At 36.5% G+C, this 17,041-nt stretch overlaps 1 protein-coding gene across 1 annotated transcript; it reads right to left on the bottom strand.

Moving 5' to 3' along the window:
* Nucleotides 1-1,023: 1,023 nt before the first annotated feature.
* Nucleotides 1,024-16,567, bottom strand: LOC136810912 (adhesion G-protein coupled receptor G2-like). The gene is made up of 10 exons (XM_067067497.1): nucleotides 16,404-16,567; nucleotides 11,093-11,322; nucleotides 8,902-9,105; nucleotides 7,754-8,179; nucleotides 6,410-6,575; nucleotides 5,922-6,038; nucleotides 5,376-5,478; nucleotides 3,450-3,724; nucleotides 3,074-3,140; nucleotides 1,024-1,501 (listed from the first exon to the last, which is right to left on the bottom strand). Exons 4-10 carry the CDS (start codon nucleotides 8,141-8,143, stop codon nucleotides 1,024-1,026), a joined length of 1,596 nt encoding a protein of 531 aa, XP_066923598.1. The 5' UTR covers nucleotides 8,144-8,179; nucleotides 8,902-9,105; nucleotides 11,093-11,322; nucleotides 16,404-16,567.
* Nucleotides 16,568-17,041: the final 474 nt, after the last annotated feature.

Here is a 17,041-nt window from a genome sequence, read left to right as displayed (position 1 = left end):
AATCCCACAGAGATCTTACTCCGATAAGATCTATTAAGAAAGAATCTTTTATGGCGTGAATACACCTTTCCCGAGTTTATTTCGACTTTTTGAAAAATGCTATTCCAAAACCCTATGCTCTACTTGCATTTAATTTAGAAAGATTCTACTACGAAATACGAAATCAACAAAAAAAGAATTGTGTTGAAAGGCTCTTGAGATATTTCAATTTTAAAGTTTTTTCTTAAACAAAAATATCCCATAGAAAAGGAATAGAAACGAGGTCCGGTAGGTTTGACCGTAAAAACAAAGGAATTAAAACAGCCATAAAAAAGGAACGGAAAAAGCTTTTGATCTCAAATTTTCAGAATGACTTTGTATCACCAAACGCTTCGGAAAGAAATCGACCAACTTGGGAAAGGTGTATTCCACAAGCAATTTCTCAGACCATAGTATAAAAGCATTTTCCGTGCAACAACCCTTGCTGGTGTCTGCCCAGAAGATAATATTGTTTTCATTAAGTTTCGTGCAGTGAAAATGACACGCCTTTTTCCTACGAAACTTCCTGCTTAACAAAATCCAAACGAACTACAGTGAAGTCTCCCTAACTCGAACACGCAGGGGGAACACAAATTTGTTCGAATAATGGAATTTCGAGTAATGCGGACTGTTTCATAACCAGTCAGATTGTTAGAGTTAAGCGTTATGTTAAGGAGATATGCGTGGTACTTTAAGGATTTTACTAAGTTTTCAATCTTTGCAAAACTTACTAAGATACTTTAATGAAGAAATGTTATGGCTGGTAAATTCCCAACAGCTAATCTACAGTAGACTCTCTCTAATTCGATTTTAAAGGGACCAAGTTTATTACGTTTATTCGAAAAGATTTGAATTACAGAGAGCATTTTATGCTCCTTTTCAAATGAGGGGACGAATGTTTTAGTTCAAATTACAGAAAGGTTTGAATAATAGAAGTTCGAATTCGAGCGAGAGATCACTGTAGATACTTTAAGCAGCAAAAAAAACTTACCAACTTTCATATCATTATAAGGTGGTCTTTCTTGTTGTACCACGGCTGAAAAAGCTGGTTGAATGGTTCCGGTTACGCATGGGTGCTAATTCGGCTGAGGATGCGGTGCTATGTTTCTTATTGTTTCTCTCCACACCCAAACATTGGTAAAATTCATTCTGTATTTCTGGATTCCTGACAGTATACAAGACAAAGATGCAAAATCCTTGTAGAGAGGTTGAGATACTGAATAGCCATTGGAATGTCTCTTTGACGTCACCGATTGCCAAAATGGCGAAAATCCACGTCATTCCTAATAACGTTGCTATGGTGAAGGCAGATCGTAACTGACGTTGAAGTTCGTCTTTTTGTTGTGTTTTGTTACTATTGGCAACCACTTTTCGTGACGTAATCGATTTGAGAATGAATCCAAAGGCGAAATAGTTGATGAGAAGGATGAGAGCGATTGGCGCTAACAGGCCGATGTACAAGGTATTGCCAATGACCACACAACTAAAAAATGACAAAAATGTAGAATAATTAAGATGTGTGAAACATCTTTAGTTTAAAAAATTGAATCCAATCAGATTCAACATTGATTTGCTTTATGGCTGGGGCCACTCGAAACATTTTAACCAAACTGAAACACGAAAAGTTGCTAATCGCCCTTCCTCATAAAACGTTTCAAAAAATTAATTAGCAGTTTACTAGACGGTTCCCGTCGTCGTAAACGCCGGTTAACGGTTTTGCTTGCGCATCAAAAGCCTTTAAAATACTATAATGTGGGTTAATTCCTGACATCGTTTTGGCTTAAAATGCCAAATACATAATAAAAAATATACTTCTAAACTTTCTACATTAGTCAAAATTTTGTGTCTGTAAGCCTCGATGATATGTCTTTTTAAGATAACGGAAGTTTGTGTTCAATGAAATGCCATAGTGACCCTGTCAAAATTATCGAGGGTACCCGTCGTTGCAGACGCCCAAAGGTGTCTGAGGTGGTGAGAGGGTTGCTTCTAGGAAAGAAAAAGCCTTAGTTGTGAAGGAGAGGCTCGCGCTTTGCGATTGAGCACTGAAGGTTTTCCCGTTTGTTGGCTTCGCATGCGGACAGCTTAAGACTGGCGCATATGCAATGCAACCAACATTGAAACCTTTTTAAATAATGTTAGACGAAGTTTAATCATCAAACAACAATGTTGGATTTTGTTGCGTGTGTTGATATAAAATAATTCGAAATCGTGCAACAAAAATGCCACATCTTTTTATTTGAAACTTTATGACGTCGCAGTACTTTTTCATGAAATTGACGTCAGAACTTTTTTCGTTTACAAATAGCCCTTGTTTTGCGCCCGGCGTGACCGCAAGGTTATGCCACTATCCTTATGATGTGGATTTGTGATACTTGATTTGTTTGCCTCTTATTATTCGTTTTTAACTGATTTAGTCTTATAATATTTATATTTATTCTAATGTATTTCTTTTCCTTTGAAAAAGTTTTACAAATAGCAGTGTAGAGTCTTCTCTAATCCGAGTTTTCTACGCTTGTCAAACTTAGCGCGAGACTTTTTGTATCGAAGGTGGATAGGTTTTCCAGCCGCAGCGTTCAAATTTTAGAAACCTTAACATATGTTACTGGGCTAGCGTTACAGACATTTTTCATAAACTCATTTAGTATAGTAAGATATCTAGAAGAAACAGTTGCAGAAAACTTCTGAAAGATAAGTGCAAAGCGGTATAGAAGAGCAAAATAAAGCACTTCATAGCAGGATAGCAATAATTATATTCTAATGTTAAAGAAGGACGAAGAAGGGAGCAGTGGGTTTAAAAACATGTTCGGAACTAAGGAGGTGGGCCACAACTTAATGATGAAATAACATAACTTTCAAACAGGACTAATTACAATACAGTTGACGCTCTCTAATTCGATCTTCAAGGGGAATTGGATTTTCATCGAATAAGGGAGCTTATCAAATAAGGGAGCGTCGTTTATGGGAGTTTTTTGTTGACGGGGATCATAAATTTCATCGAATAAGGGAGCCTATCGAATAGTAGAACGTCGAATTAGAGAGCGTCAACTGTACTTACAAATCTTTGCTTCCCAGATTTTGAGGTGCAACTGAACTTGAGATGCCAACAATTAGCAATGGAAAACCTGAGAGAAGCAAATCATTTCAGATTAAAAGACGTATAGCTAATTTGCTAATTCGATCTTCAAGAGACCAAAAATTTTCTTCGAATTATAGCAAAGATTTGGATAAGATTTCTTTCAAACTTATCTCGTGTTTCGTATCATGATTTTCTAATTCTATTGCGAATGTTTGGTATGAAAAACAGCTGTCCTATATTCAAAATCTGCAAATATAGGGCAGTTCTGAACGCTAAAGCCAATGGATCGGACCTGAAACCTTGGAGTAACAGAGCTATATAAAAAAACAAGAAAAAGAACTAAATAAGAACATACCCCATGCAAAGGACATTGCGAAATACATGAATTTCTTATTCGATCCACCCATATTGAATATTTTGACAAAGTTTTTATACAGATTGTACGCTTCAACCAGGGTCCAACAGAATGTAGTTAACGTGAAATAATGAAGAAGTGCAGCCATGATTTGACACGTGATTCGAGACGAGGACGTTGATTGGTCGACACCGAATAGAAATACCAAAAGCAAAGCAAGTATTGAAACGCAGAGGTTGATCAAAATCTTTGGTGGCAGTTTTCGCATCACCTTTCTGTGGAAAAATCATTGAGTATTCATGTTATCAAAGTCATTATAAAAACACTGGTCTGGAAGGCTTTTGTCTCTTTTTATTGTTAAAAGGTGGAGCCTACGTACCAAAATCGATTTATTTTGCAAACTTTTTTATTATGTGATTGGAAAATAGACCAATCCCAAGAGGAGATTTTGGTAAGGTGATCAAAAAGTATGCAAATCGCAACTTGCCTTTTGTTTGCAACAAAAGAAAATTGAACAGAAAGCCAGACCGCCGACCGGGGTTTTTTATAATGACTATTATGTTATACAGGGTGTCCCTAATTAAAGTATCGAGTTTGAACATGCGATTGAGTAGAAAGTTTTATGTGCGTGTTTACAAAATTGTATTTTAAGCTCTCCCTCTTTTTTCTTTGTCATTACGATTAATTTATACGTTGTAACTACCTTTTGTAATAAGCCTCTGTGATGGAGAACGTTCTTATATTTTAGCGATAACACACACAAACTTTTCTACTCAATCGCATGTTCAAACTCGATACTTTAATTAGGGACACCCTGTAGTGGGTAATGTTTGAAATGCGAAGAGACAGTGAAGAGGCTAGCTAACAGAGATTTTGTTTTTAACTATTTTATTTTTTGGTTGGACTCTAAATGTACTTTAAAATACAATTAGGTAAAGAGTAAAAGTCTATAGGGTAAGATAATTGGACCAATTTTCAAAATATCGTCTTTATGCAAGCCTTTTCAACTTACAACACATTTTTTTATAAGCATCTCCAATTTTCAGCTAGTGGCTGGAGTTGCTAAGGATTTTCCGGATTCCAGCTTGCAGTTGCAAATGGAATTTGAGCCGAAAATGCCTAGCAACTCAGCTTTTTATCTCAATTTATGTCCAAAATACCTCAATTGAAATCAAATTAGGTATTCGAATACCATCGGTACGCATTTCATTGCCAAATAATGCTAAAAATGCCTCTTTTTTAGGTATTCGATGAAAGTCCAATCACAGATTTCTGTAAAGCCCGAAGGGCTAGATGTCGTGCTTTAAGCTCTTTCAACAAAAAAAGTGAATATCGCAAAAAGTATTTCTACTATTGTTTTCGAAAACCTGCGAAGCTTCTTATTGGTCAAGCGCTGAAATTTAATTGTAATGTCACGTGATCTACAATCTTTCAAGAAATATATTGAGAATTCCGGTTATTTTGACGTTTTTCGAGATTTAAAGTTCGGGCGAAAAAGCCGATTTTGGGCTATTCCTTTTAATTTAATCGAACATTTCAATTTGAGACGGGTAGGCAGACTTCCAGGCTATATTCGGAGCCTTACTGGACCATTTTTGAACTTTTAGATCCTCAAATCCTAAGGTCCTAAGTGTTACGTCTAGCGTTAAAACTCAGAGTTAAAACTCTACCTTTCGAACCTACTTTAGAGCACTTACAAATTGATTTTGGTTTCAAAACTTCCTGGGGAATTTCCCATTTGTCTCAAATATTTCTTGAAGGATTGTAGGTAGACGTGACCTACCTAACCACAGCACACTTTTCAGCCAAAGCACGACATCTAGCTCTTCGGGCTTTGTAAATCTATGAGCCCAATCCCCTTGAAAATTGAATAAGAGAGCGTCGACTGTATTCACACATTTTTAATTTGTTGGAAATGTTTCATACCTAAACACCAGATGACAGACAATGGTTATGACAAGCCCAGTAATCGATATCCAGCAACCAATGATTGAAACATATTGTAATGCAAGAGGGTTGTATACCACACCTGAAATATGACATTTGTAATCTTAGTTATAAGGAGTAATGGCAGAGTGGTCAAAGGAGTCAACGCCCAAAACCAGAGTTTCGCGGTTCGAATCCATGCACCTTAGATAGCCGAGCATGCTGACACCGTCCTAGATTACTGAGCTATCCACGGAAAAGATCGACTTTATCTATCTATAGTACGGCAATGGTAAATTGTGGTGCCATTATTAGTAAAATAAAAATTTTCAACAAAAAACACTGGGTTCGAGTTTCACTAATTATTTTCCTAATTAACTATGGTGGACCACTAGAGTGCTGACCAAATTTGCATTGATTCTCAAGATATTGTAGCATTTTGTAAAACTCATTCAATAAAAAGCCTTTAAAACTTTTTTGCCAGCTGTAATCAACAATTTTCGTCAGGTATGCTTTCGAAGGGGCCACCGCTGTAAATAAACAAACCTTGCTCGACATCAAGAAGAACCGCAAAGTTCGTAAGATGGTTACATCGACACGTGATGACGTCATCACGATTTGATGGCCTATCAACTTTGTGGCATCCGTAATTAGACCAAGTGTCTAAAAGAAAGCGTACGAAAGGGCGTAAGATTTTAATCATTTTTGTTAAATGTTATATCTAACTACAACCTTTTTTCACTCTCGTGATTTTAATCCTGCTCCTTGGGCCTCCCTGGATTAGCGTTTAACTTCCAATCTGATCCTGTTAGGCATTAAGTACTTTAGAATTTCATCTCAAAAAGAGTCGTTGGTCAAAAAAACTCAGATAAATACTACCGGAAAACAAATTTGATTTAAATCTCACGGATTTATCTTAACATATAATTGAAATTTCAAACTCTTGTTTTTTAATAAGCAAGTGTCTACCACTGCATCAGGCTCGCAAGCTTGGCTTTTTATGGTTGAAAACATGCGAGAAATATTTACTAAACCTGTGGTGAAATTCCAGAAGCAGCATAATTCTTCCACTTTTTCATTCGTCATATTCTTCAAGAAGTTTGGTGGAACAACAAAGCTCAATTCGATGGATTGATTCTGTGCAATGGTTTCATTGTTTGAAATGGTGACTGCTAATACTGGACTACCAACATAACCAACCTAAAGAAGATTTTGTTAAAAACAAAAACCTCGTGCTCAGATAACGACTTTTGATCTAAATCTGTTGAGGTTTTACAGTTAACAAATGGGAGGCAGTTATCGGGGCACAAACAGTCCAGATTACCCATTATTCCCTTCAAACTTATCTGATATTCCTATGGCGGATTGGCGGCCGCCTTCGCTAAAGCTCTAAAGAGGCGGGGCGATTTGCATCGAAGAGGAATGAAAGTCGGTCGCCCTTTGATATGTCATATCCCCAGTTTATCTGGCACCCAGATGGTGAAATTTTCATCCGACACGCTAAAGCTCTGAAGATCGGGAAAATTTTCATCATCTGGAAGGTTTACATTACGGAATTTTGCAAGACCGCGTCAAGGATTTTACAACAGGAGATCTGGTAACCCAGCCCTCGTTTTCGGGGATTGGCGGGTCCAATCAAAATATTTTTACCTTTACACCCAAGGGTAGTCAAACCCGACTGGGGAGGCGACACATCAAAGGCCGACTATCATTCCTCTCCGATGGGAAATTGGCGCGCTCCTTTAGAGCTTTAGCGTGGGCAGCCGCCAATCCGCCATCGGAATATCAGATAAATCCCCAGTCGGGCTCAAGGACTCTTGCCCGTAAGGTTGAGAATATTTTGTTACCCCAAAATCCCTGAAACGAGAGGATTTTTCAGTGGAAAATCCTTTACGCAGTCTGATAAAAAAATACCGCTATCTACACCTTCCAGATGTTGGAACTTTTCCCGACTTTCACAGCTTTAGCGTGTCGGATGAAAATTTCACCATCTGGGTGCCAGATAAACTTTGAACGTAAAATAACAATAGATAGATTCGGTTGGTTCCTTTCAGAGAGGTAGGACGAAAGATAGATCTGCAACGACCGTGACTCGACTTTCAAAGCTGCAGGATTATTGCATGTTGACTAAATAAGTGTGAACGCGTGATTGGTACATAGGTGAGTCCCAAAATGGATAGAGAACATCATTATCAATTTCCATGAATTCAGATTTTAATGAGAAATCATTTTTTTGGGAATAAGAGGGACTCATCTCAATGAGATGGGTGGTCTCAATATTGAGAAAAGAACAATTTCAAGTAATCTTTCAAGTAAGGAAATTCCTTGTTTAATTGGTTCACTGTGTACGAAAAAGAGATTACGGAAATCGAGCTTACCCGTCCTGCTTGGTATTGTTTTGTTTTGAAAAGCGTTGGTTTGTTGAACAAATAGGAATACACCAAGGAATCTTCATTATCCATGAATGTGTTTGCACCAGAATAAAAACTGGCCACACTTGAATCTTCATTATTGCTAGTAGTATTTTGACTTAAAGTTAAGGATGGTTGGCCATTACTTGATTGATTACTACTGATCAATAAGTTGTTAGGTAGCTTGTACCCAATAATGAAGGCAATATTCTCGAAATTAATCGCAATTTCCATATTAGGGTATTGCCGAATGATTTCACCAATTTTGAGAGCAAGTGTATCAAGGTTCAGAAGGATGTTTTCTGTAGTGCTTGACTTGTTTTGTGATTGTTGAAGCAATTGGATATCGATGTCCATGACTTGGTTGACGATTTTCAATAGGTTTGTGGTGATCTGAAAAAGTTGAAAATACGGAATAATTTTTGCTACAACCCCATAGCAGAGCCCCAGTGGGACTAGATTAGAGTCTACTTCTGACTGAACTTTGCTTTCTGATGATTTTGATGGCGCTGAGTCCAGTGAAGTAGCAGTAGAGGTATCGCGCCATCTTGAATTTTTTCACTTCCGTTTTCAAAATTATAAGAAAACAACAACACAATAAAATATGTTCTATAAATTGGTCATGGTTTTCTGTTTGCTTTTCTCCAAAAAGGGACTGAATCTAGTGGCATGGATTTGCTACCACCTCAAGCAAAGCCAAAATATCGAGTCAGCCAAATTACACCGGATCACTTATCAGGGTATACAGTCTATCAAAAAGCTATAAGTGGCCCTCGGGCAACGGTGAGACCTACCCCTAAAAATCATCTTAGCGGGAAAAATATGCTTAAGTTTAATCAACCATTGCAAGAAATACAGAAGAGGCTTATTCACAAACTCTTCATATTATTTCAAGACATCGGTCTTGAAGATACAGTTGTCTCTCTCTAATTCGATCTTAAAGAGACCAAAGTTTTCTTCGAATTAGAGAGTAATTTAATTTAAACTAATTTTCAGCTAAGGGGACCAGTATCTTATTTCGAATTAAACAAAGATTCGAACTAGAGTGAGTTGACTATAGATGATTTTGAAATCCCAGCCCATTAGCCGCACAGCCTATGATTATTTCAAGTTACCTTTCTAACGTCAGTGATATTAGTGTCAGCATTTATGTGTTGGATGACATGATCAATGATTTCTGAGATGAATTCAACGTCTTGTTCAATCTTGATGGTGTTGTTGTTTAGAATGTTGAGAAGATGTGTGGTGACTTCGAAAGGTGTTGGACAAATTGTGGTTGTATTTGTTGGCGATGTAGATGATCCATTGCAATTAGATGTCTATAGAAAAAAAGTCATTTTCTTTGTTTAGAAAGTTGAGTACTCCACTACTTCACATTTATTGTTTCATTTTCAAAACAAAGTTAAAGCGCACGCGTAAATCTTTTATTTTTATAAACTGTTAGTCGTTATTATACGCAAAACACAAAGAGGAATGAATACGTAAAGGTGTAACACACACTTTGGTTGGGGTTGTGGATGGTGAAATTTGTAGTCCTTTTTTAAATTTGTTGTTCTTTTCTAATGTTGCGAAGTAGGCACTCCCCCTCCCACATTACTATAACGCTAAAATATATCATCAAATCGGTTACGATAGGTTTTTAAAGGACAGCATAAGACAGCTTAAAAATATTTAATATGTTTGCTTTATTAGAAAATATTGATGATGCATTGCAGTTAGGCGTATATAGAAAAGAACGAACAAGACATTAAAGGTTTAAAGTTAAGGTTTAAAGTTGCCTTTAATAAGGTTGGAATCTTAAATAGGATTTATGGAACCACTTATTTCTTACATAAGTTGCGCGGCCCACGTGGTGGTTTTCAAACAAACGCTGCATTAGAAGTAACATTTACTACAAGAATTCGAAAAAAGTAAAATTTGAAAACAAGAAAGTTATAGATTCAATTTGTCAACCAAAATGCAGCGCAAATTTAAAGGCATCATATTTTTGTTTGCCAGGTAAAGATTGAAGATTCCTCTCTAGCCTTCGGCTTGAAACTCAATCCCAGCTGGCACACAACGTTGTTTCAACGTTTATCTAACGTTCACAACGTCCATATAACGTTAGATGAACGTTGAAATAACGTTGTGTGCAAGCTGGGATGGTTGCATTACGTGAATTGAGCGACTATCTGTATCCTGTGAGTTATCAAACGTGCAAAGTTTTCAAGGCTGAAGAAAGCATAGTTGAAAACCAACATGAGGTATGCGGCATTTTATCACCGATATTGGCGACAAAATGTTTCTACTGATAACAATAAAAGTGAAAGAATATCTATGGCAATATATTGGGATAGAATCACAGTTAACAACTTTGACTTGAATTTTTCAAATGCCTTTCATGATAGCTATGCCATGACAAAGATTCATTTTTCATGCAAGAATCCCTTTAAGAATATTTAAGACGTTTGCTGAGTTAGAAAATATTGGTGATGCATTGGAATTAGGCGTATATAGAAAAGAATGGACAAGAGATTAAAGGTTTGAAGTAATAAATATGGCAAGTGTTGCTTTTAAAAAGGAGTCGAATCTTCTATATAGGATTTATAGCCATTTATTTCCTACATAAGTTGCGCGGCCCGCGTGGTGCTTTTCAAACAAACGCTGGATTAGAAGTAACATTTACTGCAAGAATTAGAACAAAGTAAAAGTTGAAAACAAAGAAAGTGCTAGATTCAATCTGTCAACCAAAATGCGGCGCAGGTTTTAAAGCTTTCACATTTTCTTTGCAAGGGAAAGGTTGAAGATTCGCCTCTAGGCTTCGTTGAGAAACTTAAAAGTTACATTACAAGTATTGAGCGACTTTCTGTGCCCTGTGAGCTATCAATGGCACAAAGTTCTAGGGTGAATAATTTACTCGAAACCAACATGACTTGTGCGGCAATTTATCACCGTTATTGACCAAAAAATGTTTCTACTGATATCAATGAAAGTGAAAGAATACCTATTGGGGACAACGTCAAAAAATAGGTGCTGCGGGTATGTACAGACGATGATTAGGGTTCTTCTGTTAACCATCAAATCTCTTTAAGGGTTACATAAATCGGATAATTTTAAAGCTGTCTTTCTAAGCCTCCGAAATCTCGCGATTTTAGGACAATTTTTTTAGTTTCAAGAGAAAAATCGTAAAAAAGTCTCCATATAAAGTGACCCTTTTAGTAAAATTTCGTCTTTTTAAGGGTCAGTTTGGGATATCCCATCCACACATACCCTTCGTCATCCGCCAGCCCTCGTACCACCGGGATAGTTCTTTACGTAATGAATTACCTTGGTTAAATGTATCAAGTCATTGGTCACTTTAAACTTAGCAGGACATGGTTCAGTGACTACTTCTTGCCAACTAGGCCCGTCTTTAAGGCTTCCCTTACACTTGCGACCAATTTGTGCATTCGATTGGTAAGCACATGTTTTGTTGATGTTGGTTTTGATAAGGGTATGGTTATACGTGTACTTTCCTTTGTAATTCTCTTCGCCTTTCTCGTTAGGCTGACAACAATCTATAAGAAAGGAAGTAGGATCTTCACAAGCTTTATAAAAGACTATTACATAATAACAATAATAACATATGTTTTAAGTGGCATGCTCCGAAAAATTCAAAAGCTTTTAGGCGGCTGGAGAATTGTTTCCACGAAGGGCCACTGTGAACAGAACAAGAACGAATACGGAAACTGAAACAAGAACGATAGGCAACATTATTATATATTAATCTCTGTATGATTATTGGAAAAAATATGATTTAGCTTTGGACTTGAAAGTGACCAAAGATTTAGTTTGGCGGAGGTCGGTAGGCAAACTATTCCAAATGTTTGTAGCATTGTATAAAAAGGTTTTAGAATCAAATTTATTTCTTGTTCTCTGTATCCGAATTTTCTTCTCTGATCCAGCTCTAGTATTTACACCTTGCGCATCGGGCTCACCACCATTTCCACAGAGAACGAAACGTTTGGATAGATAAGAGGGACATATCTTTTGAACAGTCTTGAAAGTCATGAGAGCAGTACTGTAATCAGCAACTTTTCCAAAAGGCTTGTTCATTGGAGTGACCCGATCGATTTGTCTAGACAAAGAATCAAATCGCCTACGAACATGCGATAGAGTGTTGCTCCAGGTATTAACGCAAATTCCGAGATGTGAATATACCATTGCATTTACCAATAACCGTTTCGTGCTATCGTTCAATGTCGAACTAACCCTTTTGATTTTATTGAGTCCAAGATAGGCTCTTTGTCTAGCAAGGCTCGCATGTTTTTCCCACGTTAAACCTTCGTCGAAAATTACACTGAGACATAGTTTACACAATAGACAGCTCAAGGCTTTTAGGCCTTACTCTTGGTCTATAAGCACTGCTATGGGCGGCCACTAGTGACCCCCACCGGGAATTTGCTTTTTAATGGGATCAAACATCATAGAATTTTAATCGAAAGAAGTTTATCAATAGAGATTTAAAATAAAAGAATGTTTAAAACATAGCTGACTAGCTTAGGTTTCAAAACTCTCTATTGTTTCATCAAAAACTCAGTGCGCATGCGATGTATCCGGAAAAATTCAAAATTCAAAACAAAAGCAGTACGCAAATCCCGACGAGTGGGAGTTTTACACTCGACGAAGGATAAGATACGTAGCTTAGCTATATACTATGTTTAAGATGAATTAATATTAAGGATTCCAATAGACTAACTATGAAAAGATACCCCCACATAGATATCATTTTCTTTTACACATGAGATAGGCTAATTGCTCATTACATAGATTTCCCGTGGAAGCGTGTCCATGTTTTGAAGCCGACTATTTCGCCATGCTGTTTTCCAATTTACCTTAGATTTTAGAACGTTCTAATATCAAAATATTCGAAGACAAAATGGAGGACTAGTCAACTCTAAACCGGGACACGCTTCCTGTATACGGGTAGCCCGATCCAGTTAAGTAGTTAGAGGTCAACAAGATACCCCCATGTAAAAAATGCTTTAGCATCAGTATTTACAAACACGCATAAAGTGACGTTGACGCTGAGTATCTTTTAAGGAAGAGAAATATTTGACGTCAAATATTTTTTTTGCAATCAAGATATTTCAAATTTGTGAAAAATATTTTTTCAATCTCGAATCGAATTGGAACGTATTAAGACGTGTTAATTTTGGAGATTTTTAATTTAATAATATGATGGATATAATGAATGCACAAGAGGTGATGGAGTTGGTCCAAAAAGCGAAGAATCAAATGAAAGAATGGGACGATGGTAAGGAGCAGAGACAGTTGTTGGTCGAAAAGTTGAAGGAAGAAGAAAAATTGAGAATAACAAGAGAAGAGGAGTTTTTGGCGAAAGAAGCTGAAAAAATGAAAATAGTCCAAGAAGCAGAGAAAGATTTAGATGAAGTATCTCAAAAAGAGTTGAAGGCTAGAACCGAGAGATTCAACTCGAAACTTGATAACCTGTGTGGAAAATTTTTCAAACGAATTTACAACCTTGAGGATGAACGTGATTTACTTAAGTCAACATTAAAAGATGCTTTGAAACAAAAGAATGACAGTGATCAAAGGTTGACATGCGCCCTTTTGCAAATTGAAAATATGTTGTTTGAATGTGACCAAGCAAAGAAGATCAAAAATGAAAATATCAAGTTGAAAAACCAGATCACTCTTCTCATCAAAGAGAAAGAAAATGAACGCACAAAAGAATCCAATCTAGAATTTCAAAATGAAGATTCAATGGGCACAAGCTCACCACCAGAAAACAAACCAAGTGGAAATGACATTGTCATGCAACAACAGTTGACAAAACCAGTAGACAAAAAAGCTGAAGTCAGATTAGAGAAACCACACATGGTACCTGTTGTGACCGAAGAGCTCAAATCACAACAATCTTTAGCAAAGAAACAGAGCGAGGTAATTAAATTTATAAAGTTTTATTTGGTTGGTCTTCAAAAAGTTTCAAATAAATGCATTCTATTATTAGATCATTGATTTAATCCATGATTAGTCTCCATAACTCGAACACGCACAAGGAACACAAATTTGTTCAAATTGGTTTATACTATAATGAAAGGTCCAGAAATCCTGTTCTAGTTAAGGCCGGTTGTGGGGGGGGGGGGGGGTGAAGTCAGGCAAATTGACAGTCGGGTATGTGCGGCAATTGAGCGTATATTTTTTAGGATAGCTGGAATGGGGTGACTTTTGATAAAAGCACTGTAAGGATGGAAAATTTTCAGCAAATCCAGAAAAAATTCTGATTTTTCGCTGCACTGTAAGAGTGCGATCATAAAAGCCAATTTATTTCCGCACATACCGTCAGTTGGTAAACCCACTGAGCCTGGAGTTTAGGAGACATTCGATAGGTTCGAGTTATCAAACTTTCTATTTTCATAAACTTCAGGTTGAGACGTTCGTTCCCCAAAAAGCTCCTCAATCACCACTGACGGAAAAATTTGCTGAACAGAAGAAGCGTCGGGCGTTGAAAAATGAAAAACCAGCTGAAAAGACACATGTCCAAAAATTTACAAAATCGAAACATAACAGCGCTTCGCCGGACAAACAAAAGAATCTAAACAAAGCTAACAATAAATCTACTGAAACAAGCCGCAATACCCAAGCATTAGGAAAGAAGGCACCACGAGCTACAAAAGAAAACGACACAACCGTCAAGAATGGTCACATGACCCAAGCATTAGGAAAGAAGGCCCCTGGAGCTACCAAAGAAAACGACACAGCCGTCAAGAAAGGTTACATCGCCCAAGTATTAGACAAGAAGGCGCCACGTGCTGCCAAAGACAAACCTATGGCTGGCTTACAAAAGGATGTCAGAATGCAAAGCAATGATTCTCAAGATTGGCGCAATGGAAAGATTGCAATGACTTCCGTTTTCATTAAAGAAGGCATACAACAGGTTAAAAGAAATGTCCCAACTGATAGCAAAAATCAAGCGAAACTCGAATCAAGCCAATCAGTTGACGACATCAAGCCTAAACCAAAGAAATCTGGTTCACCTGGTTTCAAGAAACATCCTGGTTTCACACCCAAACAATCTACTCCCAAAGTGTTCTACCAAAATGGACATCACTTCCCATCTACAGAATGTTGGGAATAAATCCCAGCAGCTAATTTTTAGATTTTTTAATTTCTTACTTTTTTATACCATTTTACTATTTTACTAATTTTAATATTTTATAATAATTTCTAAACTAATTTTTACTATTTTAAATAAACTTTTTATCAAAAAAAATTCAAATCTCAGTTCCAACTTATCCTTGATAATGCATTTAGGTGTCGTGTCGTTTATTTCCTCCTGACCGCAAAAAAACAAACAAGCTAGATGCTGAATGGACCTACCTGATGATGAAAGCAATGCGAGGATAAAAATGAAAAAATCAGTCATAAAATATAGCGTTTAGCGAAAATGCATAACACAATAAATTCATCATTGATTGTTGATGGGGGGAGAGGGAAGAGTTATAGGAGTTCTGGTCGCAAAAATCAGTTTTATTGACAATTGAATCATGCTTGATGGTGAGCATGTTATCAATAATGTTTTTGTGTAAAAAACATATAAATATAAGGAAAAAATCCAATGAAAATCTGCAAACACGGCGATTTTCGTTTTTTTTTGAAATTCGGGCATAGCACATTTTAGGAATTGTCATTTTGCATCAGTGTGCAAAATTTCATAAAAAAATATAAAGTACAGCTCGAGAAATTCAAGAAATACTGTCTTTCCGGCGAAAATAGGTTGTTCCGGCAATTTTTGAATAGTTCCAGCTTCAAAAATCAATTTTATTGATCAATTTTTATTTTATTAATAATGTTTTTGAATGAAAAAACAACCAATTATAAGGAAAAAGTCCAATGAAAATCTAGAAGAACGGCGATTTCCGGCATGTTTTCGGCATTTTCAACCGGAAAAATTTTTTCCCAACAATCGGATTCGACCATTTTTTGGGCATTGTTAATACGCATCTTTAAGCAAAAAAAAAAAGAACTAATGATAAAATCTCGAGAAGATGCCAAAAAACCAGTTTTTCCGGCATTTTCGGCCGGAAAAAAATTTTTGTTCGAAAATCGGGCTCTGTCACATTTTGGCCGATGCCATTTTACATCTTTGTGAAAAAAATCAGCAAAAACTAATGAGCCAATCCTGAGAAAAGCTGGCAACAGACGAACGGACATGGGTTAATTTAAAGGACCTCCACCGGGGTACCCGGAGGTACCCGGAGGCAGGTCCAAAAAGGAATTGGGTACTTCCTTTTTTCGTCTTTTGCGGTCAGGAGGAAATAAAATAGGTCAAGTTCTCAAAAAGCTTACACGTGAATATCAAAATCAGACTAAGAATATTTAAAACGACTCTGTTGTAAGGATCTCCATAACTTGCTATTTACACTGAAACTAATTAAGGCTCAGTGGTCAAACAAGGTTTTTTGGTTGAAACTGAAAATGGATTTTACGCCTAAATTAGTAAATATTCTTGAAATTTTGTTTAATTAAAATGCAGAATTTCAAAAGGGTAAAGTCTCTTTATATACATCGCTGAAACGGAAGAACTTATAATACCAAGCTAACCGAAGTTGCTCTAGAGTAAAACATTTCTTACCTAGGGAGATGGGTGACGTAATCTCTATATTGTTGTTGCTATTTGATTGGACAAAATCAAGTGAAGATTGCAAACGTTCGATGTGCTGTGCGTTACATTTCTCTAACTTTTCCTCGAACGTTTGATTGGCTTCAAGAATCTGTAAATCCACAATAACACTGCCTGGTCTGTAAAGAAACGAAGCAGAATGGTCTTATGTTAAAAAAAGGGCTATGGTAATATTCGTTAAAATTTATTTAAGGCTTTTAGATTTTGAGCCAACATATTAAGAACGTTTATTCAGTTGAGCATGACAAATTGAGCATAACATTTTATCCAATGAATCAGATTAAAATAAAAAGCACATTTTTTCCCTTTTTAACGAAGAAAGATTCATATTAGTCTAAAATTCAAGAACTCAAGATAATTTGCATGAAAGAGAAATTTTTTGGTGGTATACTCACTCTCATTAATATCAGGTAATTCATTCTTCTTCGGATGCCAATTGTAAGATAGAATCCGAAGAAGAATGAATTACCTGATATTAATGATTTGGATTTTGCTAGCCGTATTATTGATATCCAACGCTGAACTCATCTGAAACAAAAAGACATTGAAATAGATTTTGAAGATCTAGATTGATAGGTTCAGACAATTAA

This window comes from Clytia hemisphaerica, unplaced genomic scaffold, assembly GCF_902728285.1.
Source record: "Clytia hemisphaerica strain Z4C2 unplaced genomic scaffold, Clytia hemisphaerica genome assembly, whole genome shotgun sequence".
NCBI lineage: Eukaryota > Metazoa > Cnidaria > Hydrozoa > Leptothecata > Clytiidae > Clytia > Clytia hemisphaerica.
This window is presented reverse-complemented; position numbering and strand designations above follow the sequence as displayed.

Coding starts and splice junctions, on each gene's coding strand:
- LOC136810912 (XM_067067497.1), bottom strand. CDS start 8,143: ATGGACATCGATATCCAATTGCTTCAACAATCACAAAACAAGTCAAGC. Junction 5,479..5,921: donor TCTTCTTGATGTCGAGCAAG/GTTTGTTTATTT, acceptor GTCATATTTCAG/GTGTGGTATACAACCCTCTT. Junction 1,502..3,073: donor AATCTGGGAAGCAAAGATTT/GTAAGTACAGTT, acceptor GTCATTTTTTAG/TTGTGTGGTCATTGGCAATA.